The 26309-nt window shown below is 37.7% G+C and overlaps 6 protein-coding genes across 13 annotated transcripts in view; 2 read left to right on the top strand and 4 right to left on the bottom strand.

Annotated features, from left to right (window-relative positions):
* Positions 1-1430: 1430 nt before the first annotated feature.
* On the bottom strand, positions 1431-10917 carry FipoQ (F-box/LRR-repeat protein FipoQ). 3 transcript variants are annotated; one of them, XM_089839751.1, is made up of 6 exons: positions 10451-10917; positions 2941-3151; positions 2615-2878; positions 2279-2545; positions 1840-2209; positions 1431-1782 (listed from the first exon to the last, which is right to left on the bottom strand). In XM_089839751.1, exons 1-6 carry the CDS (start codon positions 10529-10531, stop codon positions 1431-1433), a joined length of 1545 nt encoding a protein of 514 aa, XP_089695877.1. In that variant the 5' UTR covers positions 10532-10917. The 3 variants fall into 3 exon arrangements, with proteins under 3 accessions (XP_089695877.1, XP_089695870.1, XP_089695886.1); XM_089839744.1 differs by lacking the exon at positions 10451-10917 and adding an exon at positions 4667-4806; XM_089839760.1 differs by lacking the exon at positions 10451-10917 and adding an exon at positions 3233-3384.
* Positions 7397-13598, top strand: Zip99C (Zinc transporter Zip99C). The gene is made up of 8 exons (XM_089839894.1): positions 7397-8018; positions 11723-11928; positions 11995-12129; positions 12201-12290; positions 12355-12468; positions 12540-12609; positions 12736-12835; positions 12908-13598. Exons 1-8 carry the CDS (start codon positions 7826-7828, stop codon positions 12981-12983), a joined length of 984 nt encoding a protein of 327 aa, XP_089696020.1. The 5' UTR covers positions 7397-7825; the 3' UTR covers positions 12984-13598.
* A 421-nt stretch (positions 13599-14019) lies between these two features.
* On the bottom strand, positions 14020-17070 carry LOC149717552 (heme A synthase COX15). The gene is made up of 6 exons (XM_089839849.1): positions 16364-17070; positions 16035-16297; positions 15603-15957; positions 15442-15523; positions 14359-14627; positions 14020-14291 (listed from the first exon to the last, which is right to left on the bottom strand). The coding sequence occupies exons 1-6, from the start codon at positions 16463-16465 to the stop codon at positions 14151-14153; spliced, it is 1212 nt and encodes a 403-aa protein (XP_089695975.1). The 5' UTR covers positions 16466-17070; the 3' UTR covers positions 14020-14150.
* A 15-nt stretch (positions 17071-17085) lies between these two features.
* Positions 17086-18356, top strand: LOC149717551 (tubulin-specific chaperone C-like). The gene has a single exon (XM_089839926.1). The coding sequence runs from the start codon at positions 17341-17343 to the stop codon at positions 18250-18252; it is 912 nt and encodes a 303-aa protein (XP_089696052.1). The 5' UTR covers positions 17086-17340; the 3' UTR covers positions 18253-18356.
* Positions 18347-24520, bottom strand: Rrp5 (Ribosomal RNA Processing 5). The gene is made up of 15 exons (XM_089839446.1): positions 24297-24520; positions 24072-24188; positions 23672-24007; positions 22468-23610; positions 22277-22411; positions 21955-22212; positions 21705-21875; positions 21033-21641; positions 20541-20973; positions 20252-20479; positions 19776-20163; positions 19457-19703; positions 18886-19393; positions 18648-18813; positions 18347-18589 (listed from the first exon to the last, which is right to left on the bottom strand). The coding sequence occupies exons 1-15, from the start codon at positions 24381-24383 to the stop codon at positions 18424-18426; spliced, it is 4992 nt and encodes a 1663-aa protein (XP_089695572.1). The 5' UTR covers positions 24384-24520; the 3' UTR covers positions 18347-18423.
* A 94-nt stretch (positions 24521-24614) lies between these two features.
* The window catches only part of LOC149717545 (serine/threonine-protein kinase 32B), a 79709-nt gene continuing 78014 nt past the window's right edge, over positions 24615-26309 (bottom strand). For 5 of the 6 annotated variants that reach the window (XM_089839808.1, XM_089839815.1, XM_089839826.1 and 2 more), the window contains 3 exons: positions 25946-26101; positions 25566-25633; positions 24615-25211 (listed from right to left, as the gene is read on the bottom strand). In XM_089839808.1, the coding sequence (XP_089695934.1) occupies positions 25142-25211; positions 25566-25633; positions 25946-26101 (294 nt within the window). In that variant the 3' untranslated portion in view covers positions 24615-25141. The remainder of the gene's footprint in view (positions 25212-25565; positions 25634-25945; positions 26102-26309) is intronic. The other variant, XR_016366966.1, reaches the window with a different exon arrangement.

Below are 26309 nucleotides of genomic sequence, written 5' to 3'. Positions count from 1 at the left end.
CTACTTGTAAGTACACTGTACGGTTATCAATAGACGAGTAGTTCCAATTGACCATTTTCAAATGCCTGATACTTGACCACTTAAGACGGAACGTTGATGGGTATGTTGACAACAACGACGCTATATATGGCTTCAAACGATAAGGACGACTTTCAGGGCCGTCGAGAGAGTTTGTGGGACCCCTAGAAGGTATGGGCCCCGGGGAACTGACGGAAATGCCCCATCTTTCGATGGCCCTGACGACGACTTTGGTACAAGACTGGTAACTTTGAAGCCCTATCTAATTAACATAATTGGACCCTCTATCGAAGGCCATTCCAACTTTGGTACAAGACTGGTAACTTTGAAGTCCTATCTAATTAACATAATTGGACCCTCTATCGAAGGCCATGCCGACTTTGGTACAAGACTGGTAACTTTGAAGCCCTATCTAATTAACATAATTGAACCCTCTATCGAAGGCCATGACGACTTTGGTACAAGACTGGTAACTTTCGAAGCCCTATCTAAGTAACATCATTGGACCCACTTACTCTTTCAAAAACATAAATAAATAGACAAAAAACATGGTGGTTCTTTCCCCCGCTCGCCGTTTAGATCAAAACCGAGCTTAATAATCCCTTTAAATAATGTTGGTTACCCCAGGCACTAATTTTTCAAATTCCTCATAAGTCCATAAAAGAAAATAATCCCTTGAATTATCTCCATTATTTAAGCTAACCAACCTTGGTATAATCACGTATAACAGAGTAATCAAAAATCCCAAACCCACCATTTGTTTTTCTTTTCTTCGCATATGCAACAGTGCTAAAGCGTATCGACCTAGCAGCCTTTTGTCTTTGACGGCTAGTCTATTAACGGTAATAAACGAGGAACTTTAGCGGAAATTGCACGCTCTTTATAAACTTAACAATCCACCCCCACCCCCATTTCCCCTTCTATAAGCCACCTCCTTTACCTGGTAACCGAACGAAAGTCGTTCAAAGTCTAATAAGTTGGTCTTAAAACGCCTACCGTAACCGAAAAACCATGATTTTCCCTTCATAAATAAATATTCAATTGAAGAGGCCTTTCGTGACGTATACTGGTACTTACACTGGCAATTTGACAAGGGTACTGGAACGAAAGAACAACTTGGAAAAACGCAGACAGTCTACTAAGGAAACTTTTTCGCCTATTTGTTTTTCAACGACGAGTAAAAGATACGTACTAGAACTTTAGGTTTTTTGTGAAAAAATGAATTAATTATATTACATAACGTTACCGAGGTGTCCTTTAACGTGGTTTGTATACAAATGGTACTCAACATCTTTCGTAATCCGATGTAATCATCACTAATCCGCGAATTTTGGAGATTGGGGGAATGGGAGGAGGGGAAGAAGTTGTTTATGTATAAGGCTTTTGTTCCGATATAACTAAGCGTAACGTATTTAGTTAAATATTAGTTGATTGTAAAAGGATAAAAGGTAGCACAAGGTTTCCCGGCAATTATTGGTGGTTCGAACCACCGTTCCGCGATCGGCTCTTTCAAAGTTGGACTTGACCAGTTCGAAGTATTTGCCGTCGCTCAAGACTAGACTGTGAAGACGCAGGCATTTGACGCGAATTGCGTCAATGGCTTTGCTACTACGGTCGCTGAAACGCAGGGTTTCCATGTCCCAACGCATTTCAAGGCGCTCCAAAACGGTACAGTTATTTGCGATGGAATCAACCAAAGAATCAACGTGGACCTTTTGGGTGATTTTTTGGCAACAACCTTCTGGCATTCCCATAACGAAAATCCTATAAAAACATACTGGGTTGTCTACCACGTGGTCCCAGATATATATCCTCCCTTACCTTCCATTCTTTAGTATAGGTAAGACGGCGGTCCAAAAGGGTTCGGTCAAGTGCGGGATACCGGACAATTGGAGTCCCATCAATTGCGAGCCTTGTACTTTAAGGACATTGAGCAACATCTCTTCGGAGATATTTTCGTTTCGATCCAAATCCAAGGCGATCAAATTCTTAATGTTTCCCTTTTCAAAAAATTCTTTCATAACCTGATCGGTAAAGGCGTCTTGCTGACCGGCGCTTAAATAACGTAACCCTGGCAGATGGGTCAACAAGTCAATCAGGCATTCGCTACTCAAATCAGTCGCTGTAATGTCCAGCTCTTTGATATCGGTTTTGTCCCATTCCACAGCCAAAACGTGTTCGTTTAGAAGACCTTTTCAACGACAAATCATAGCATTCCTATGCTAGACCGGACTACAAAATGGCAAAAATGAACACATACCCGTTTGTTGCATCAGGAGCGTTCGAAGCTTTTTGCAACGAGACAGCAAGAGTTTCAGGACGGAACCGGTGAATTTAGTACAGAAATTGAGGGAGAGACACTCCAATTGAGTACAATTTGAGCTGAGCGACTCAACGTGGCTATCATCCACAAAGACAATGCCATACAAGTTAACCACCCTCAAATTTGGGACGCAACTTTTAAGTTTATGGATGTTGATGACTTCGTAAATTTCCTCCTCTTCTTCACCAACATTCTCGTACGTTCCTAGTAACGTTTTCAAGTTCGACCTTTAACCTCTACCTACATCCGTAGTAATTGACACTGGATATTCACCAATTAAATGCAGAACTTCCAGACCGTTGATGAAATTGTAAATCTTTCTCATGAAACCTTCCATGAAAATGACTTCGGATAGGCAAATACACATGACCCTCAATTTTGTGGGGAAATTCTGCAAGTCATTGAAATCGTGCAACTGCATAGCCGTCGAAAAATCCAGTAACATGTGGGTTAAATTAGGGCACTTGTTCCCAAGTTCGTGAAGAACGGTATGGGTGATTAAATCAATTGGGAGTTCGATGTAACGCAAGGAGGGACCTAAAGAATTACGTCAATAAGTACGCCAGTACTAATTAACGTCAGTTGGTAATTACGCCTACCGAATCGAACGGAAATCAGGGCCAATAGAGTCTCGATGTTGGGCACGTGAAGACCCGAAATTTCTCCCCTTAACGAGACGTGTGTCCAAAGACGGGTATCGCAGGATATCATACGCCATTTCTTGCAAACCCTGGCCAATCGAGATACTTGTCGATGAGGCAAGTACGAAAATATCTTCAGCAAGATTTTGTCCGGCAATTTTTCAATGGTCTGTCAGTTAAAAAATGTTGTTAAAAACAGCTTTATTGTTTCCACGTTCTTTTCATGATATTTTTCACACCAAAAACCCACACAAAAGATTATTATTTTTGTCTCTTTTAAGCGAGGAACACACATGCGTAAAAGTTCGACATAAACGTAAACTGAAACGTAAACGTACAAAAACCTTCGACGTAAACGTACTAGAAAAGAGAGTTGAAATTGTCTCAACTTTTTCCGTCGTAAAACATTTTACGCTAAGCTCCAGCCAGTCAGATGCTCGTATCCGTACGAGGTTTTGGGCAAAAATGGCAGAGAAAAAAAAGCAGATCGTAGAAGAGCACTGATTTGGGGCAATTTTAGGGAAGGTTAGAAGCTTTCCATATCTTTTTGACAAGTTTTTTTTTATTTTAATGTGACGGTTTTCGAACAAACTATTTGGCAAACCATTAGGACACGGTACAGTTTATTAGGTTCGTAGCATTGATTTCAACCCTAAGCCTCGGTCTCCTCTATGAGCATATAATCCTTTTTAACCGAAGGAGACTTATCATAGATGTCACTGTTTTCGAATTTCAACACCGCAAATTAAGTTTTTACGTGTTCAAGTGCGATTCAGATCCAGAAACGTAAACGTAAACGGAATAGAAAATAGTTTACGGTTACGAGTTTTTAGTTCGATTCCGTGAAATATTTACGCATGTGTGTTCCTCGCTTAATGAGCGGCTATTTTTAGCTCGCGTGCAATTTTACGATAATCTCATACGCGAGGATTATACTCTTTTATATCAAGGCGATAAAACACGTAAAAATCTGCTAAATAAAAGTTTTCCTAAGCCTATCGTGTCAAATATTTGGCTTCATTCTGTCTTATCCCTTCAACACACACACAAACGCGCGCAAAAGGTTTCCGGAGCTATTCGTTGCTATTTTGGTGCCTGAAAAGTGGAAAGTAAAGTCGAGGTTTAAATTTAGAAGTTTTCGCAAAGCTTCAAAATGACGGAAGCCAAAGACTGATTAAGCTTTTAAAATCAAAACGATAATATGTGAACGGTTTTACCAAGGATAAAAGAATTAGGCTTAACTATCAATGAATGTCGAAGTATTTGAAATAAATAGGCTTAACGAACGAATTGAATTGATACGCGATAACTGTTCGAACTCCATTTGAAATTGAACTAAGTTATTAAAAAAGGCTTAGCGATCCAATTGATGGGCGATAAACTGTTCAAACTCCATTTGAAATTGAACTAAGTTATTAAAAAAGGCTTAGAAATCCAATTGATATGTAATAAACTGTTCGAACTCCGTTTGAATTTGAAAGAAATTAAAAAGGCTTAACAATTTCTTCCAATCTATAAAGACATGCACCATCGATTCCAATAACCTAATAGGTCAATATAATTAAGGCTATTGGGATTATGGTGGTCCAATCAAACTCATCAATGAACATCATGCCGATCACCGTGAACAGTGGGGGGGGGGGTGGAATACGGACAACTGAAGAGTATATCAATCCTGTCTTACCGCGAGAACCTTCTTCTTCTGAATGGATCCATCTTTACCAGTTGGATCTTTGATATTAGCGATAGCCGCCGAGGATACGTCTTGCGTTATAGCCCACATCGAGATTCTACGGTCCATGATGTTGGCACCTGATATTTATATACTCGGTTCAGGGGGGCAAGGATGGGGATAGAATTTTAATGAAAAAAAAAGTACTAATAGTTAAGAAAAAGCGGGGAAACTTGGTTAAGAGGAGGAGGAAGAAGGGGATGTTTAGGAAAAAAACCCGACTACACAGCCAAAGGACCCAACAGTTAATTTACTATCTTGGCACAACTGTTCGTAACAAAAAGGTACGAGTGATGTCTTAGAGATCTATGTCTCTCCTTCTTGGCTTCCAAAATAATTGACATACCAGAAGCGTACATACACACCGTACACTTTTCTTCCCCCCCCTCTCTCTCTCTCTAGCTTCAGGACCTGGTAGTTTTGTACACCACTTGTATACAGGGGACTTACAGAGGGAGAACGGGACCTATTTTTAGAACAACATCCTGATCTTCCAGCATCCCTATAACCACGAAAGTTGCTTTCATTTTTTTCTTTTTAACCTCCCAACGTTCCGCTTTTTTAGCATGGCTGAATTTCAATAGAGAAGATGTAGTTAGATGAAGGATGTAGGACTTTAGTTTTGACTATACGATGTTTTCCTTCTTTTCAAGGGGAGTTGGAAGCAAAGTTAAGGGAGTGCCTTGGGATTCAGGCGTTTTACGTTACACCAGGAATAAATACAGCCAATGGGAATCATCGTGTCCCCCACGTTTATTTGTACGCGGGTTTTGTGGGCTGGGATTTTGATAACTTACTATACGTCACGAGTCATAATTGTGACGTCTTTCTAACTGTGATTCATTGGTTGCGGTAGCAACGCGAGTTCCTAAGCGCGTGCAAGGTGCAATGCAACGTGATATACTATTCGCCAGGTAAAATTCGTCATATACATAAAGATTAGTCTAGCTCTTCCCACAAAATCCGCCTAGATACGGTGTTCAAATGGATACACAATGATTCCTAGTAACTGTATGCATTCCTGCTTATACTTTAAGTGTGTGGTAGTTGTAAGGGGGATTGTCTTTGGTATAATCTAATGTTGATGATTTACGCTAGAGCTGTTTTGTTTTTTCATAAAGAGTTGATACTAAGGAGAAAGGATGAAACGCGTTTGTTAAGGTACATTTGGATTAAGAAGGGGTTTGGCTTTGAAGTTTGGTGTTTTCTGATCGCGAAAAAGATGTGAAGTTACGAGGTTTTGATCTTCTTAAGTAATGGAAGGTTTCTGGCTTTGACAGAAGGAGGATCGACGGTAAAGTATTGTACTTTCACCGGTTTATGTTCAAATAACTCTGTCATTACAATTTACATAAAGTTGTTTTGAAGTTATAGGTACGGGTAAACTACACGTAAGTCTGAAATATTCCCCGGAATGTTTTATAATATTTATTCTAGCCGTTAGAATCTTCTCGCTCTTGTGTTTTAATTCAAAACGTTGAAAAGTTTTCATACCCCAAAACTAAACTTTTCCCGCTTTCCAAGAATTTATATGTTGAGTAAAAGATAGAGAGAGAGGAAACTTCTCCATTCTTCCAACGATGATATAACAACTTTTGTAACAGTTGGAAATAGAAACTAAATGAGCGACATCGTTCGCTTTAAACAAATATTGAATCATTATAATCATTTCGAGCTAATATTTAACTTAGGTTTATGATAAACACAGTGACAATTAACTTTGGGGAAATATATTCAGATTTTTGTAATAATAATAAGTTTTGTCCCTGATGTAACGAAATATGATATAGGCCTAAATGTTTCTAATATCTGAAGTATATCAAATATCCAGATTTTGGCTATGGCTCAATTTGATAAGCAGCATTCCAACAGTCAACTTGATTTTTTTCTTTTACTATTGGTTTTTGACAAAAGGCTCGAAAGGACTTTTGAATATATAATAAGAAAGAGTTAAATTGAACGTCTTAGAAAATCGCGGATTGGAGAAAAAACGTCTTTGAACGTTTACAATCATTCTTTCAAAAACTGAAGTACCTTTGTATAATGTAAAAGGATTTGAATAAATAAATAATAGCGTAATAGACACAATAACAATTGAAAAGGATAAACAATTTTTGGTCTATAATAATTGGTAAACAAAAGAAGACATTGACCCATAAATAAAAACTAACCCATAAATAAAAACTAATCTATTTGAAAATGAATAACTCAATTCCACCAACGTACTGTTTTTCAATAAAAACAAAGTACTTTGCCCCAAGTGTAGTAAGAACACTGAACAAATCATTACCAGGGTTCGGACGAAATTTTCATACCGAGGACCAATGAGGACTAATCCAGGTTTCCCAGGTTCCCTACGAACCCTGGGGCTCAATACTTCAATATTAAACGGTTATCCATAAGCTTGTTGCAATCTGGAACCATGGATCAATATTTATGGAGACCTAGCTGCAACGCAATGCCCTATAATGTAAACTCAATCTCACTCCGATGTAACTACTCCATGGAGGAAAATGAAATTAATTAAATTTCGCATCATCCCACTACATAAACAAGAAGAACTAGTGGGTGGTGGAGGAATTCACGAGAGCGAGCGTGATTAGTAGAGAGGGAACGTCAAAAAGCAACTAGAAAAGGAGGGGGGAATGTAACTAAATCGGCAGCACTGCATAAGCGGAGAGCTTGCGAGAGCCTGGAGTGTGGGATGTTGATTCGCGGCGAATCGCCAGCCAGAGTTGCAACTTCTCATCTCTGTTAAAATGGCCGCGTCCAAATTCAAACGCAACTCCTCCTGAGAGCTCGATGCTCGATTCGATACAATAAAATTGTCGATATATAAGTCAGGTGGAAGAAAATAAATCAAACAAAGCTACCGCCGTGTCGTCTTATCATATTCATTGATAATGAAGAGAGAAGACCCAAGGAGCGGTCCTTGTGATCCTTAGGAAACTTTCCCACAGACTGTCATCTAATCGGGGAAGCGTTTTGTAGAGAAACGTTCGCTCTCTTTGGTCCGGTACCGAGATTGAAGTTGCTAATGCCAACGACACAACCACCGTTTGATTTATTTTAAAAGCGCTTGCGGTTTTTAATTGTTAAAATATTTTAATTATGGAAGAAATAATGGACGAAGTTGTGACGAGGGTAAGCGGGGCCCAGTCTTCCAATAGTACCGTATTTTGCGGACAGGGTCAACAAACTTGGCTACTGTCCATAGCGGCTACTTGCGCGGTCGGTTTAAGCGGTATCGTACCATTGGCTATCATTCCCGTTGAAGTGGCGCAGAAAAGGTCAAAGATTGAAGGTAAGGGGTTAATTAAACTCTTTAATTAACGTGGTGTTCACCACTGTTACGGTGTAGTGGGGGTGGCAATAACTTGCTCAAAAACAGTGATTGATATTTACGCTCAAAATTGAGCTATGTACTTGGGCTTGTACTCAATTTCACAGCTTTACGTTGTCGACTTTGCACTTAAAAAAGAGCAAATATTGGGTTCATACTCAATATAAAGCTACCTGTTGTTTAGTTGAGCTATGTATGGGCTTGTACTGAATTTACAGGTTTATGTTGTCTAGTTCATACTCAGTTTGTACTCAAAAGTGAGCAAAAAATCGGGTTTGAACTCAAAAGTGAGCAAAAAATCGGGTTTGAACTCAAAGTAGATTGTTATTTTTAAAGAAATAACCCTTAAAATTTGGACAATAGGCACCTTACGCCTCATGACGTCGTCATTTCTTAAAAACACAAAAGAGTGTAAACGTGGACAGGGCGAGACGTCCCAAACAAAAATTGTTTACCACCATGGTTTCATCCATGTTACCACCTAGTTTTTGACAGACGTATCTATGCCGCGCTTTTTTTAAATTAAAAGTCAATTCTAATTTTCCCTTGAAAAAATTAGAGTAATATCATAGCCAGAATACCATGTACCATACCACGTTTAACACCAGACCTATCATCGCATATTTACCAAAACGCGTACGAACTCCCATCCCCCTGTCACGCGATTTAGGACAAACATTTCACACATGTAGGTTTCTAGGCCCCTTTGCTACAATATAATCGAACCGCGATGTCAACCGAAATTAAATGTTTTTCCTATCATCTACATTTTATATAAAAAAAACCCTTTAAAATTTAAAATCCTTTTGTATGAAAAATTAAATTTCGGCCCGCGGGTCTATAGTTGATTTTATGTAGAGGTATGTAGAGCGCCAACGCAAAAGCCTTGAACATCAAGTTATATATAAATATAGAACCTGATAGAACTGAAACCAGATGTAGCGTTACATTAACAAAGAAAGAAGGGAGAGAGAGGGAGAGAATGAGGGAAAGGAAGAAAGTGAAATTAAAGCCCGTTTAATGACCTGTTTAATCACGAGTTCATCTTTTCCGGAATTTTTCAAATCTAAGGAATTAATTCATTTAATTATAAAAAAAGTTTCCGTTTCCTAAAGTGTCTTAATATTTGAAGAAAATTAGTCACTGACGAACTAGGCGAGATTCTTGGCGTCACTTTCAAAGTAGACTACTGTCACGTGGTTTCAGTGTCGGGACATTTTAAAATAAAGAGATAAACAAAACAGTAAACAAATCCACTTTCCGCCTTGATAACATAAACCTAAAGCAGTTTTCCATTGGCATGAAGTAAAAATTCCACTTTATGCCTTGATAACACAAAACTACAGCAGTTTTCCATTGGCACATGGAGTAATATTTAATTGGAGAAAAATATATATTGCGTTCCTCCATGATAACGGATTACTGCAACCATTTATTTATTTTTGCTGCAACCAATAGACTTCGAGATAAACTATTCTAAAATTATACGCTAAATCACCGCGCAACTAAAAGGTTATTAGTCGATTGGAATTTAATTAATTCAAGCGGCGTATCAAGCACTCGGTTACCATCTAAGGAATAACCCGAATAATTTAAAGAAAATCAAGAATCCACTTATACCTATATAAAAAAAAAATTCAAAAACAAACCAAGTGGTTTCGCTACTAGATAATGAATGACTAATCAGTCATCAGAAACGCATTAACGGTTCGTTTTGTTATTATCTCAAATCTTTCTTTGATTTTTTTAAACACATCGAAGGTAAAAGTGGAGTGAGTGTAATCCCAATGTTATTTTAAACGAATTTCGTTAAATCTTATCTTATCTCATTTAAAGAGGTATTGAACCCATTTATTGAGGGTTTTTCTTTTTCTTTTCTTTTAGCAATAGCTGCCAGGTTCGCGTATGTAATTGTGCGCCAATTGATTTAAATAACGCGTGACCTTAGCTATACATCGTTTAGTTAACGGTTCCTAGATTTATTTTTGACTTCTGTAGTGTTTAGGGCAGGGTTCAAAGGTTTAGTTCAACTCCAAACATAAACTGACGTAATCCTATACGATAGTCAATGTTAAAGCACTCGAAAAAATGATTCAAGTAGCGAGTGCATCGATAACATGAACGAACAAGAATGGACCAGCTATTTCGAATACCTTATCACGTTTCCCAAGCAAACCTCCACTGCTAATACTGATAAACCCAAGTTCATATATTCGTAAAGAATAAAATTTCCCTCGCGCTCAGCATAATCCAAAACACGATTCTTGGAAGATTTGAGAATTTGCACAATTGTACCCAGAGACAAAAATAAAACTTAAGTAGGCTTAGCTTAAACACACATTTGACATTTTGACAAAAACGTCATTAACATAAGTACAAATTAAAGTACTCACGATTTGACTACCTCCCATTTTCTTGTTGGTACTCGAAAATTTCCCCATTTTCTTGTCGCCAATTCCAGAGTTTTGAGTCATCCTTTCTCGAGTAAGTGTCCCTTACTGTCTTTGACTCCGAAAGACGATAGAGTATTTAGCAGCCCTTGTGTCGACTTGGAGAATGAGGACCTAGTCGCGTTTACGTCGGTGACATTTCAATGAGCGTACGTAAACCATCTGCTGATGTCTCACCGACCGTGAGACACGATCTTAAATAAAACAACGAATGCAAAAACCGTCCGTGTGTTTTAAAAACCTATGGGAAGGCGTAAGACTAGTATGGTGGTTAGAAGTGATTAGAAAGACAATGGACCATTTCGACGGAAAACACCGTGACAAGTTCTGGAAGAAGCGATAGAAACAGAGTCGAGAGAGAATTTGCAAAAGCCCATAGGCACAAAAACCCCGGGATTCTAAAACAATAGACCATTCCAATAATAACTTGCAGAGAAACCAACGTAAGGAGGAAGGGAGGCTGCCTCTTGGGTTATTTATTTACTTCGCCCAGACTTAGGCCGAGTTCACTACACGTCAAGGAACTGGCGCTGCTTCTTGACCCATGGAGGTGACCTCCCCGTCCCTGTGGTGTTAGTGCTTCACATCTGGAATTTATGGAATGGCCTATAGGGATTTTCCAGCTGTTGTAAGTGACGGGTTACTTCCAGACTCTGTCTATATTGCATTCGCCTTTAACTCGACGTTGATTCGAAACGGCGCAACACTTTCCATCAAAAAGGTCTTATCAAGCTTAGTAGTTAGATTTAAGCCTCGTGTTACGAAAATACCGCGCACACTGATAGTGTTCCATCTATTCTATAAATGCTCTATAAAAATCAACAAGATATTCTAGCACGATGGGCTCCGAAAGTGCCATTAAAGCAAAAACATAGCCCGCTGTTTCAGCCCTGATTCACGAGGCTGACGAAATTCCGCTATTTATACTGCGCTAATCAAAATCCCCGACTTCCGTTGGTTGCAATTGCTATAAACGCTTACCAAGAAAAGTCTAGACAATCACAATGAATGTGGAAGGATTCTAAAGCCTTTAGTATCAGTCCCAAGTGACAGTAATGGGGAAACAGAACGGGGTGTCGGAGATTAAAATCAGTGACTAATTGCTGATGGATTAGGACGTGTATCTTGTTGTTTAAAAGCTTTTAAAAATTTCTAATCTTAATGTACTTAAGCCTTTCTATATAACTAATCATTTTTGGCGTCTTGTAATTCCAGGGGACAGTAAGGTCCTGAAACTCCTGTTGAGTTTCGCCGTCGGTGGACTACTTGGTGATGTCTTCCTCCATCTTTTACCGGAAGCGTGGAATTCTCTTCAGAGGAATCCGGGTCCTTGGGCCCATCTTCAAATGGGTTGTTGGATCTTGACGGGGATCTTTACTTTTGTCGTAGTTGAGATGATGTTCGCTGTAGATAGCCATCCAGTATGTCCAGTTCGGTTCGGTTAAAGACGGTTACTCAGTTTTTATACAACTACAACGTTTCTTTAGCAGTCATCAGAAAGGGACCAATTGCAATACGAAAAGGCCAAACTGACCAATGGCCACCATTCGAATAACAATGATAGTCCGTGTCATTTGAACGGACACGCTAATAATATAGTCAAAGAGGAATCCAAAATACACGTAAGGCTGTGGTGGTGATCCCGCTAAGGTCTTTTTTACCTTGAGTAATGAGTGACCTTTTGACCTGGCAGATTACGGGGTACCTAAATTTACTAGCCAATGCCATAGATAATTTTTCCCATGGTTTAGCAGTGGCCGCCAGTTTTATAGTTGGAACTAAGGTTTGAAAACACATTCCTATTCGTTAAGCCTAACTTTTAACCCTAATTTTCCAACCGTAATTAGATGGGTTTAATAACAACGGCGGCCATCTTAATACACGAAATTCCCCACGAATTCGGAGATTTCGCCATTTTACTGAAATCTGGCTTTGATAGGTGGGATGCAGCTAAAGCTCAGGTTGGTAGTACAAACCCAATCATTAAGCCTAAATTCGTCTACTTTCGCATAACTTTTGATATTCTCTCCAGATTTCAACCGCAATAATAGGCGTTATGGGCGCCGTTGTAGCTTTAACTTCCAATTCTTTAGAAGAAGTTGGTTAGTATTGACCTTTCACCCACGTGCTCTAAAGCAATTCAAAAAGCGCGGGCATCGGATTTTGACCTTATGAAAAAATGGCGCCAAATTTAAACTGTACACGTCTTTTTTCATTTTTTCGCGCAGGAAGTAGCACATCTTGGATATTGCCTTTTACAGCGGGTGGCTTTATAAATATTGCCTTAGTCAATATACTTCCGGACCTTATGAAAGAGAGTGATCCATGGTAATTTCAACATCCCCCCCTTTGAGAACTAAAATGATCAAATATTGGAACTAATTTCAAATTCTTTTTTAGGGAATCTATCAAACAAATATTTTGTATCTGTGGTGGAATAGCTGTGATGGGTTTCGTAGGATTGGTAGCGGAGTGACCACTTTATTAAATAAAAGAACAAAGGATGGCTCTTTGAGTTTGAATTTTCAAAGATCCAAAAATCTATTTTTATACAATTTTGTCTAAAGTTTGTTCACTCAAGAGAGTACGGACCATTCTAGACCCCCCAGCTTTAAAAAATAAGTTAAATAAAAATAACTTATACCTACTATTTTTAAAACCAATTTAAGGTTTTATTTTAAGTCACTTAAGACCTTTAGAGTGACTCAATCTGTTTTCCTATATAACTTTGACCCCGAAAAATTCATTTTTTCCTCCAAACTCATAATAATAATAATTAATGCGCAATAATTAAGTTAATTTCGTTTTGAAAAAGAGTTACGTTAATCGTGAAGCATAAAAGTGCCTGACCTCTGACCTAGTCACCTTTTTATTAAATGCATTTAATTAATATAAGCTGTATATTTGTAAGTTTCTAGTTACGTAACTCTTATAGTTTTTTGTTTGTTGATGTTGATGTGGTGAACCGATTTAAATTTAATCAAATGTTGAGAAGAAATTTAACCCTTTTTTTTTACAAACAAATGAAATTATTATATAAAGATTAAATTGTGATAAGAGCAAAGCAATAAAAAGCTTATATTTAATTTTATTACTCGTTTTTCAAGGATTTCTTTCAAAAAACCCTTAATTAAACTAAACAATATCTATTTTCAGAATAGAGTAATGTCAGTTCTACTATGCAAACGTCATACCATAGAGCAGTGTCGGTAGAGGGGGGAGTAGACTGTGTATCCCTCCCTCTAGGCGCGCTTTTGTAAGAGGGGATACTGTATGCGCCTGGTAGGGGGATGACACTTAGCTAAGAGATAGAAGGGTATGACGTTTGCATACGTAGAACTGACATTACTCTATCTCTTAGTGTAATCCCCCCTACCAGGCGCGTACAGTATCCCCTCTTACAAAAGCGCGCCTAGAGGGAGGGATAAACAGTCTACTCCCCTCTCTACCGACACTACTCTATAGATAGGTTGGACTGTATCACAGAGACGGTACAAAAAAATACCACCGTGTTTGGCTTAATTGTTAACTACATTTTAATTAAGTTAATTAATTTCAACTTTAGATGTTCATTATAAAGTTGAAATTGTAGTTAAAAAACTCCAATTACTTAAACTTTAAGATGCCCATTCTAAAGTTAAAATTAAATACGTATCTTTCTCAATAGTTTAAGTTCATGAGTTAACCAGACAGCAGTTGACAATAACGTCAATGCCCCAGCTTGATGGCAGGCAGCCAATGGTTTTGGAACATAAAGAAGCAACGTGGCTATTCCCATTCCCACCTTAAATCACAAATTGATATTTTTTTTTACACCTAAACCAATTAAAAGTTTCCCCAATTATACCAACCTGAACCAATCCTACAATCATCATAGCATTGACGGCCATTCTGGCTCTAGGTGGGAGTGGAAGCTTCTGAGAGTAAAGCCATAACCCTGAGACGGCGCAGAAAACAGTTTCTCCTAAGATTCTATGGTCAAACTGGACTGTGGTGGGGTTTTCAGTGAAATTTCGAAGTTTTGGCTCATAAGCCAAGATGTCAGATGGTATCCAACGATCAGCCATTTTTGGGAAAGAGTTATAAACTAGACCAGCTTCTAATCCAGCTACAAATGCTCCTAGATTTGAAAAAGTTCACTTCTTATTTTAAAGTTCAGGTAACATAACATTATACCTAAAAAGAACGGGCTTTTTCTAAATATAAAAGGAAAATTATTAAAAAGAAAATAATTGATCTCTTATTACAAAATAATTATCATTTAATTAGTCTTAAAAAACGAGGAGTACTGCGCCGCCATTTTTGGTTGCGTCCACCCCTACGGGATTGGTTGAATTATCACATGCTGAGAGGGGTAGGGTAGGGGGTAAGGGAGGGCATAGCCCACTCGATCACGTGCGTAAGCGTAAGAGGTTCCGGTTAGGAGCCTCTACTAAACCAATGGAGGCACAGTAGTCTTAGTTTTTAAGACTAATTATTATGTTAATAGAGTAGTGTCGGTAGAGAGGGGAGTAGACGGTAGAGAGGGGAGTAGACGGTAGAGAGGGGAGTAGACGGTAGAGAGGGGAGTAGACGGTAGAGAGGGGAGTAGACGGTAGAGAGGGGAGTAGACGGTAGAGAGGGGAGTAGACGGTAGAGAGGGGAGTAGACGGTAGAGAGGGGAGTAGACGGTAGAGAGGGGAGTAGACGGTGTGGGGATACTGTACGCGCCTGGTAGGGGGGGATGACACTGAGCTAAAAGACAGAAGGGTATGAAGTTTGCATACGTAGAATTGACATTACTCTATTATTTTGTAATAAGAGAGCATTTATTTTTTATAATAATTTTCCTTTTAAATTTAGAAAAAGGCCGTTCTTTTAAAGTATAATGTTATGTTGCCTAAACTTTTCCTTTAATTTCTGTTAAACCAATTAAGTTATTATTTAGTAATTACCAGAAAATGCAGTTAAAAAGATGATAGACTTTGAACCATGGGCTAATTTCCAAAATAATTTCATTTGTTTTGATATGGGAGTCTATTTATCAAAATTTCCAACAATTTTTTACATTTTCTTTCTACACTCTGTTTGGAGATAAAGTATTTAACGTAGGTACCTGTTGTGGGGGTAAAAGATGGCTTAATCCCGACCACAAGAGTAAACTATAAAAGACAAATGCTGTCCCTAGATGAGCAGCCAATCGGTATTGACTAACTCGAGGTTTGGAATTGGGTTCATCCTTCTCTTCCAAACCACTTTTGACCATGTACCATCCCAGTAGTCCTTGGAATGCCAGTAATCCACCCAAAGCTACGACCTTAGGCTTCATAGCCTTACTAAACCAACCTTTATACCAAAACAAGGCTGCTGGTAAATAATAAACAGCCCCTATGGCCCTGCCCCAACTTCGATGGATATATTCCATCCACCAAATCCATTTGAATTCATTTAGGGTCATGTCGCGATTGGTTCTGTTGAATTGAATGTTTTAACCCCATATTTAGGTCAAGAAACATCTAATGACTAATTAGGGTGTTTAATTAATTACAATTTATATTCGGGATATTGTTGGTATTTTGAAAACTCGGCTTCCCATTGAGTGCGAGTTCTAGGAGGAACTTCTTTGAAGAGATGCCAATCCACCATGGAAAGCCCCGATTTGGTTAGCCTGGTAGTACCACCCAATACTACAGTACCAAATACCATTCCTCCACAAGCTAAAAACCACCTCCCTACCCATTTTTGACCATTAACTGGTACTTCTAACAAAGGTGGAGAAACAGCGTGGCTCACAGTTTGACGTAGACATGTCTGAAACGTTTAATTAATTAATCATGCACATTATTATATAACTTCCAATCAGTGAAACTAACGAACCAAGTTGGAGAATAATAACTTTGATGAAAATGTGTATGGTTTCTGATACGTTTTAGGACTCGTAAAATTACGTAAACGTAATGAGTGACGCAGTATATTCATGCTGATTTAAAATTAATTACTAATTGTTATGTAATCAGTAACTGAAACTGAACACAAAACTAGCCAAGGCTTAATATATCAAAAACTACCGGCTCAAGAGACTTCCGGCGGTGACTTTAAAGACCGCTGTTTCGCGTTTATGACGTCACATAATGCCGTAATCTCAGACAGTGAGTGGGTAAGAGAGGGGGTGACAAGGTCACGTGTCAAAGACAACTCCCAAAACGGTAATTTAATTATTTCGTTATGTCTCTGCCTCTAATTTCTAAATATTTTAATTAAAATGATTTCAAAATTATGAAAATAAATTAAACTTAGGCTATGTTGAGAAAGCGTCCCCAATACAACATATTTCGTGGATTTGGAATACCGAAAATCAAGGGAAAGTTTTACACAATCGCTAAAGGGTTGATTATCTTTGAATTAGCAGGCGCTGCCTTTGGTTACATCTTTTGGAACCGACTAAATCACTCGCAAAATTTCCGAAAACAAATCTACGGTTTCAGCCCAGAAATTGTAAATTTGTACTACACAATTGGAGAAAAACTTGGAACATCTGGTATCCGTGAGCACGATCTCAAAACCTGGGGTATCAAACCAAAGCAATAAAAGATATTCATGTCTCTTGCGAAAGCTCTCTTTTATTCCTCTTTCCTCGTTGGTGGTGCTTACTTGTTTAGCCAATCATTATCACCGTCACCGGAAGAATACAAAACAAGGTACACTGAAGCTAAAAGCGGATTCAGAAGTACAGATACTAAACAAAAACAAGATTTTCTGAATGCAATTAAAAACAACACCAATATTAAACTGCGGGAGAGTAACGATAGTAAAGAGAACAAAAAATAAAGCACATTAGTCAGACAAATACGAAAATGGAACGTTTAGATGAAAAAGAAAATGGCTTCAACATTAGCGAACAGATTGACAATTTCATCGCCCTTTTTAACAAAAAACGAATTGACGTTGAAAATAACCTACTGAAAGCGGAACAAATGGACAAAGATAAACTACCAGCTCATTTCGACCTTATTAGTGAAGATATTCAAAAGATGCAAAAATACCTCAATGATTCCACCATATTCCTTCCCTACTACAACATAAAAGTTGCCCAAGAATCCCTGAAACATCTTGAAGACCTGACAGTGACAGCTAGAGCGAAACTATTACCCAAAAAGAAATTTACATTCAAGAAGAAAACTTTTCAAATGAAATCTGCTACAAATGATACTGTAGATACACCTAAAATCGCTACCGATCATCTAAGGAAGGAAATACCCGGCTCTTACGTTGAAAATGGTTTTAAGGATAGGAAAAACGAAAATTTAATACTTGGAGATGACGACGTCAATTGCAGAGATGTCGAGTTAAAGCACCTAGAAAACTGCCTAGTTAAAATCTTTGGGGCACCGAACACCCTTCATATGAGTGACCTGAAACATTGCCAAATTTTCGTGGGTCCCGCAACTACTTCAATTTTTATTGAGAATTGTAGCGATTGCGTCTTTGTAGTAGCTTGCCAACAACTAAGGGTGCATTCAACCACTAAGTCAGATTTCTACCTTCACGTCACGAGTAGGGCTATCATAGAAGATTCAGTTTGTTTAAGATTCGCCCCTTACACTTGGACCTATGACAATATAGACCGCCATTTTGAAATAGCTGGACTAGATCGTAGCAAAAATAATTGGAACGCCATAGATGATTTCAATTGGTTATCAGCTGATATACCTTCGCCCAATTGGACTATTTTAGAAGATAGCGCTAGGAATAAATATGTTAACTAAAAAACAAGACGTGTTCTAGATATATTAACAAACTAATTAACTCTGTAACAACAAAAACACAACTTAAAAATTAATTGTCATTAAAATTTAACAATTACTTGTTACTTTTCTGGTTGTTTATTTGAAAACTTATAAACCGTTTTAGAACTATTATGGGGTTTGAAGCAGTCATCACGTTGTATAATTTGAAGTTTGAACGTAATCAAGAGCCTTCAATTTAACTTTCTCTACATTTTCCTCAGTTCCGTGTTCTTTCTCAAAGTCTAAAAACTTTTTAAACACGAATTTCATTTTTTTAATTGGTAGACTAGATGATGATAGCTTTTCCAAATTTTGCCTAGAAAGACGTGTTAAAATTATTAAGTCATTTAAAATTAAGTGGTAGGTAATAATACCTGGCTTCTTCAAGTTCCCCGTGTTTAACTAAGACATCAACAAAAACCGACCAAATATCAGTTCTTTTAGGATAGTTATTTAGAATGTTTTTAAATAAAGTTTTGCCTCTTTCCGGATCACCGTTACTAAATTCCATTTGCGCAAATTTGGAGATAACATCGATGTCTATTTGATAGATAAAATTTTAACTCTGGTTAAAAAATCTTAGAATGATAAATGAAAACCCTGTTTCCTTACGATGTCTTTTATCTAAACTATTAAAACTTCTATCCATTAATTTTCTGGCCAACTCTGGTTTATTAATCTTCATATAGAATAGACCAAAGTCGGTCCAGACAGTTGGATCCTGGCGATATTTTTTAACAACAGTTTGATGAAGTTCTTCAGCTTCCTCAATCTTTTCCGATTCCAGATAAATCTTGATCATTTGCCTATATACTTTGAGCGGTTCGTTCACTTCTAACGCCTTTGCGAAGACGTCCTGTAGGGATTCCTGTGTTCCGTACATACTCTCCAAATTAAGCATAGAAACCCAAATATTCAGCTTCTCATTTTCCTCTCTATACGAGATTGTTTTCAAAGCTCTTTGCGCGACAACCCTAGCCTTATCAATTTCAGTTTGTTGAAGATAAAATGCCATGTACTTCATCCAAATCATGGAATTATCGGGAGATGAAAGTATCAAACGTTCAAAATCATCTATTGTTTCGGGAACTCTATCTAAATCCATAAGTCGTTCCTCTTGCTACAAACAAATACCTCATTTATAAAATTAGTTAATTAAAAACTTCAAGAAAAATTCTCAGACTTTTCTAAGTTTGTCTTCCTCCTCTTTCTGTCTTTCACCCTTCTTCCTTTTCTTCTTTGGCGCTTTGTCAATTTCGTCTTCATCATCGTCATCACTACTTGACGAATCTTCAGTCTTACCATGCTGCGCCAATGCGGTTAAGTTAGGGGTTGCATCTATGTTCCATGAAAAGGACTCTTGAATTTCGAGTCTCGGAGCCTTTAGAACCTCTTCAGACATAACTTCCTCCTCATTTATAATTGGAATTCTATGTTAAATTTTTTTAAACAAACATTTAAATTTATGTTTTAATTTAAAACGAAGGTATATGGGTAATTACTCAATATTATTTTTGATTAGTTTCTCAGGTTCCTTTATATTCTTCAGTAACTTGAGGTCATAGCCATTTTCCCTAACGTTTAAAACCTCCACTTTTACTTTGGACCCCGTTTTAAGTTCATCAATTCCATCTTGAACAGTGGATTTCTTTATAATTCCGAGCTTTCTCGGCGCCAATTGGACAAATACGCCACCCTTTTTCCAAAACTTAACAATCCCTTCCACTACATCCCCAGTAACGAATTTGGTTTCCACATCCTCCTTAACTACATTTTCTTTCTGGGATGGTTGCTCCAATACACGCAGGATATCAAGTCTTACACCTTGTTCATTAGTCTCAACAACTTTAACCGATAATTTGGTACCAACGACAATATTTTTATACTTTTCTATGATTTATGGAATAAGAGGGTTATTACTTAGAATAACCATGAAACTTAATCATTAAACCAAAAACCAATGTTAGCCCAATCTTACCTGGAAGGTCCTCTAGTAGAGCAAAGCCAAATTTACCATTAGGAAACTTGACAAAGAGTTTCACTTTGCTGAAATGTGAAACAACACAATCTAAAACCGAATCTATATCAACCCATGAATTCTGAGAGTTATTTTTGAGATTAGGAACTTCAAACTCAATTTCATCGGGTGTTGTATTCTTAATCCGTAGTTTTATTGTTTTTCCCGTCTTTAAATCCTTATTTGTTGCTGAAATAACTGGACATTGTAGTCCACTCCAAGTCAAAGACTGATTCGTTAAAAAACTTACAAAGGCTATCTTCAATTCTGAAATATCCAGTTTTCTTTGATGATTTTAAATCAACGTAAACCTTTCCTAGGATGCGCCCTGAAATTTTCCCTTCAACTTCATCACCCACTTCCAAACCATCTTCTATTTCAATATTTTGTTCTTCTTTCCCATTGGTCGTCTCTTCATCCCCTACTTCCTCAGCTTCATTCACATCAAGGGACACTGACACCGTTGTTTTCAGTTTCTTCTTTTTTGGAGACTCAATGTTTGTCTTCTCCACTGCTTTCCTTTTCAAGGGTTTTTCGTTACTCATCAATTTCTCATCTTCCTTCAATGCTTGAAGTTCATGGCTCTCTAAGACCCCTATGACATAATTTTCCTTTGTCCGATGTACAAACATGCGAGTCTTTTGTCCAATTGAAAATAAATTTCCAACTGTATCATTTGGATGCTGAAGATAGTGAATAATTTAAGTATATGAAACTTCCAACCGACAAAACGAAAACTTACTCTTTTAACTGGCAAATAAGCCAGGACTCCATAAGCATTGTCTAAAAGTGTTGCCAAAGCAAAATGATGCCTGACCAAAAGAATTTGGCACTTTTGAACTGAGCCTTTCTTTATTTGCTTCAATAACGCGTTCTTATTAGCTTTCTGACATTGCTTGATCAAACGATGGCAGAGTGACAATTCCACGCAATTGTTAACAAAATCGCAATGTAAAACCATCGCTCGCAACTTATCTCCTTCTTCGGGCATTTTAGCTCCAATATTATTCATAACCACAATGCCTTTAACTTGGGAATCAACTAATTGACACACACAACCTTCCTTCGTAACCTTTGTCACCTCAGCCTCAACAATTCGCCCCGTTTTCAATGATCCTAAAGGACCTTCTGTCAATGACGCGATAGTATTCCAATCAGCCATATAAGACTCCAAGGAGTCAAGGGCAGGTTTCCACGGTTTCTTTTTAGGTAAAACATCCGAAAGTCTACTCGAAAGTTCAATTCTAATTGACCCCGAATGATCTTGAAGTCTGAGAACTTTAACAATCAAAGACTGATGTGTAACTAATCCAGAGAGGCCGGGGGTTTTAACCACGGTATTGGCTATTTTCTGCGCGTAAAAGTATGTAAGAGGACACCTTGAGATGCTGTTGTTTGTAACCAAGGTACTTACACTCTTATGGACCATTCCAGTTACGTTGTTCCCCATTTCAACCAGTATCCCGTAAGACATGAACCCTTTGATAACACTAGGTACCACAGCATCCTCTTTAACTTGAGATGGTTGAAAAACGATTTGTTTTTTGACTGCTGCTTTTAAGATCATGGATTTTAAAGTGCATATCTGATTTTGTAAGTCAAGATCAAAGCTAAGGATTTGCATCATTTGAAAGTACATATAATCAAAAACATGGAAAGGATACAATAACCCCTTTAAGACTAAAAATACAAGCTTTGTCAATGGTATTTCCAGGCTGGTAACGTTCATGGATGAGTTTACATAAATGGGGATGATCTGAGAGATGCATTGTGGGAATGAACGCCCTTAGCTTATCTGGTTGTACTAAAACATCTAATCCTTTGTCACTTTTGCCAGTAACTTCTAATGGAACAATGTCTCCAACTTTCAAGTTTGTTGTTTCACCCAAATCTTTCTTTCCAAGAGTTTTTCTGGTACTTAACTAATTTTGAAATCAGAGTTAATTATCGGCTTTTCCCAAGTAAAGTATTAACTCATTCGTTTACTTTCAATGATAATTTCATTTTCTTTGTTATGGTTGAAACAGCCAAAACGCGACATTTAACAACTTGTCCAATATAGAACAATTTTTCGGGATATTCAACAAAACTAGTGCTGATTTCAGCTACAGGCACCCAACCCTATAATGATTGACGGTTCAAATACAATTTCAAGTTCCTACAATTCCAAATCTTACCCAAATATCATTGTAAAATGACACCAGCAACCCATTACTGGATATTTTGACGACAAAACCATCATAGACCATTCCAGGTGTTGCACTATCTAAGTTAGTTAAAGGTGGCAGCTTGGAATTCACTAGCGTCTTTTTGGCAGTTAAGAAATGAGATGAACCGCCTTCTTTCTTGTCTAATTTCAAAACCCTACACGTGACTTCTCCCCCTACTCTAAAATGCTTCTCAGGATGACTTATGGGAATGTCTGACATATGAGTTGGATGGATATATCCTTGAACATAGACACCCAATTTAACAGTGACTCCAACTCTATCAACTTTTTGAATAACTCCCTTAACCACATCTCCAGCTTTAATGGATTCATTCTCAATGAAGGCTTGCTTAAGTACCGACTTTTTAAGTGAAACCTTAGCAATTCTATCCATATAGTTAAAACCCAGTACTCTACAAGGCACCGTGTCACCAATGTTAAAAACTTCAGTGGCATCATCTACTTTTTGGTCAGAGATGTGTGGGTTCTTAGCCAAACCTTTAACATTGTCGGACAGTTTCAAATAAATTGAATGAGAATGAACTTCAATGATTTTGGCTTCTTGAAACTTATCCCCAATTTTGACATTCCCAAACCGCGATTTAATATTATTTGAAGTGGGTTTGTTAACTAATGACATATGAATGACTTGAGTCATTGGATGTTTGAATAAAACTGTCCCTTTGATTTCTTGTCCAAGGGAAAACTTTTGAGGATCGTCAAATGGATTTGGCAGATTATCTTTATGAACACAGCCACTATAAGTTAAGCATTTCACAGCTAAACCATTGTGTTTAGCTTCGGTAATGATAGCCGGAAGTGTCATTCCAGGGGAAATAGTTTGAAGGGTAACTTTCTCTGATATATCAATCTCAAAAGATTTTTTCTTTGTAGTTAGGGTTATGATTCTTCCTTCTAAGGAATTGTCATCAAGTTCAGGCATATCAACAACCATGTGCAAAATTTCCCCAACAACTAGCTCTCTCCCGTCATTAGCCTTTTGAATGTGATGAGAAGCATTTTTTTGACTGAGAAAGCCATTCAGCCCATTAACTCCTATATCTATGATATAACCATGATCTTCTACACTTGAAACGGCTCCCAATAAAACCTATACATTAACATTTACTTGGTTACTAAGGATGGCTTTGATATAATTAACCCAGACTTACCATTCCATGATATATGGAAGATGGGACCAAATCATCATTAACGTCTTTGGGGTTGATTGAAAGAATAATTTGGGTTTTGGCAGAATTTTCAGTAACTGAGTAGTCAATAACTTTGACAGGATAGCAGTCACCAACTTTGAATAAGTTTGGCATTGTTACCAAATTGCCTTCAAAGTTTTCGGGATCTTCAGTGTATGTTTTCAAAAGTTCAACATAACTGGTTGATGTGTTAGTAATAGGTATGGTTCCTATTATGCCACCGGGCAAGGCGATTTCTAAGCTATAATTAAACACCTTAGTGACGCATCCCAAAACTACAAGACCTGGCGAGATGTTCTGGGAGAATTTATCAATATAAGTAACTGTTCTACACTTAAATGTAAATAACATGAGCATGAACCTGGCTATTTAATGAATCAATAATAACAATATCTTCATCTTCCTCAGTTTCTTCACTCTTCTTCTTCTTTCTAGATTTCCTCTTAGCCTTTTTCTTCTCACGTTTATCATGACCGGCCTAATTAATGTTTAATTATGATTATCCCGAACGTATTACCCTATACCCAACTTTCAAATTCCCATTGAATCTATTTGAATTTCCCTTAAGCCTTGGTTTCGGACTTACCTGGAAAAGATCTTCATTTGTTTCCGCTTTATTAGACTTTGCAAAAGATTGTGTTCCACCTCTGGGGAAACTTATTTCGCTCGCCATAATGCGCGAACTCAGTTTATTTTTATTAATTTAATTCAAATGATTTTAAAAATTCCTGGGAAAGTTTAGTAAAACTCTCGATGCACGTGAGACACGTGGGTTTTCATGGTGAAGATCATCGTAAGCAGACGACAAACGCTAAGCTATCAAAAATTCTCGATAAGTTCCGCTTTTGTCCAGCGCTCCGCGGGAAATATGGGAGATTCAAATTCAGATAAGTCACGCCACGTGGACGATAAAAATCTGAAAATTTAATGAAAAAGTCGAGCTTCATAGCGTCTTTTCTGTTAAAAAGGTTTACAATTTTCTGCCCGGAATAATAGAATTATTAATAAAATCCAATGAGGAAAGCTTTGTTACTCGTTATTTACAAAAGTTTCTTGAACAAACAGTTTTACATGTCATTCAATTTATCGCTATGGTATTTTATATTTTCGGGCCCCCGTTACTTGGAGGATTTTGATTGAGGATGGTGCGATTTATCGTTAAAATTAACAGTACCAATGACTCGGTTTTTACATAATTATTCGTTTTGAGTCCAACCTTCATTCACGACGCGGAAGGACATTTTTGAGGTTGTGCTATAATAACTTAATTTAGTATCATTCGAAAGATGTTGAAATCTTCTATCCAATGATACCAATTTAGGATATCGCATCCTCGGGTTAGGGGCCCCTGATTAAGTCATATTTGGTATCGTTGGATTCAGTGCAACGAGACCTATCCAAGGACCTTGTAAGTAGAGGTCACCGAAGAGGTCAAGTCGCGTCTTGCATCGCTTTTTCCAGCTCCAATTCCCATTCTCGTTCTTTCTTCTCCAGAAGAGCCCTTAAATGATGATAAAAAAGAAACTTCACGTGTTTCAATTACTTTCCCTTAAAATCGTGACATCCACCCAAACAAAAGAGACGTTGATTAAATACGGTACTAAGCCTTGGGTGCAATCGTACAACGCGTGCGTGATAACCATTTGCCCTTTTCTCCCGAGTCCCAAATGTAAATTTGCACTTTCGCGGACATTTGACATTACTAGATTAAGATTCAACCGAAGTTATCAGGGTTTCTTTCTTAATAACCGCATATCCTTATATAATAAATGTTAAAAGGTAGATGCTCAATATTTCATAACTGCCCAGTAATTTATTTCTGGCATTGTATCGAAATAAAAATATCCAAACTAACCTTTCTCTGTTGTATATAATGAACTGTTTTTCTATGGATTCAAGGCACGTATGTAAGGCGTCAACGTCCTAAATAGTACGGGAAATAGGGAAATATTACAATAAATGAATAAAACAAAGTTAGTTTTAGGCTTAGCAATGTATGGCAAAGACGTATTAATTGAAAAGAAAAGAAAAGAAGCACGCCATTACATTATTAGGAAAGTATTATTAAAGGGTATGCAGAAGGGCGTGCGATCCGATAAAACTAATTTAAAACCGCAAAACTAATCAGAGTAGCGGGATCTCAAAGGCTATAGTGGTGCGGTTGCGTCTAGGGACTTGTAAGCCTGAAACAATTAGCCATGTAATAGGAAAAGGGGAACGAGTGAGAGATGTTACCTCGCCGCTAAGTGAGCTGCTGATTGGTTTATTGTCTCCAGAAGCGGCACGTCGCGAATTCTGTTTCAGCAATCTCTTCTTTTTCTTGTGCAGAGGTTTCGCTTCGATAATCATTTCTTCCAATTCGAACGTTGGGTCGCAATTTAACTGATCTTTCTAATAAAAACCCAATGGAAACATATCGGTGATGATAAATAGCCTCGCTTTAGAGAGACGACCATATCAAAAACAAAATGAACCTAGAACCGACGGATCTCTTTGATAAAACCAATTACTTAGCGAAATAATGTACAAGTGACAGTGCCAATCCATTATAGGGTAGAACCACGAATTTATGTATGGTAGAACAGAAAAATTCTGTCAC

The sequence above is a fragment of the Phalangium opilio genome, unplaced genomic scaffold (genome assembly GCF_054372755.1).
Source record: "Phalangium opilio isolate 3A_F unplaced genomic scaffold, DU_Popi_V2 ptg000003l_1, whole genome shotgun sequence".
Taxonomy (NCBI): domain Eukaryota; kingdom Metazoa; phylum Arthropoda; class Arachnida; order Opiliones; family Phalangiidae; genus Phalangium; species Phalangium opilio.
Note: the sequence above shows the minus strand (reverse complement) of the source record. Positions and strands in the feature narration are given on the sequence as shown.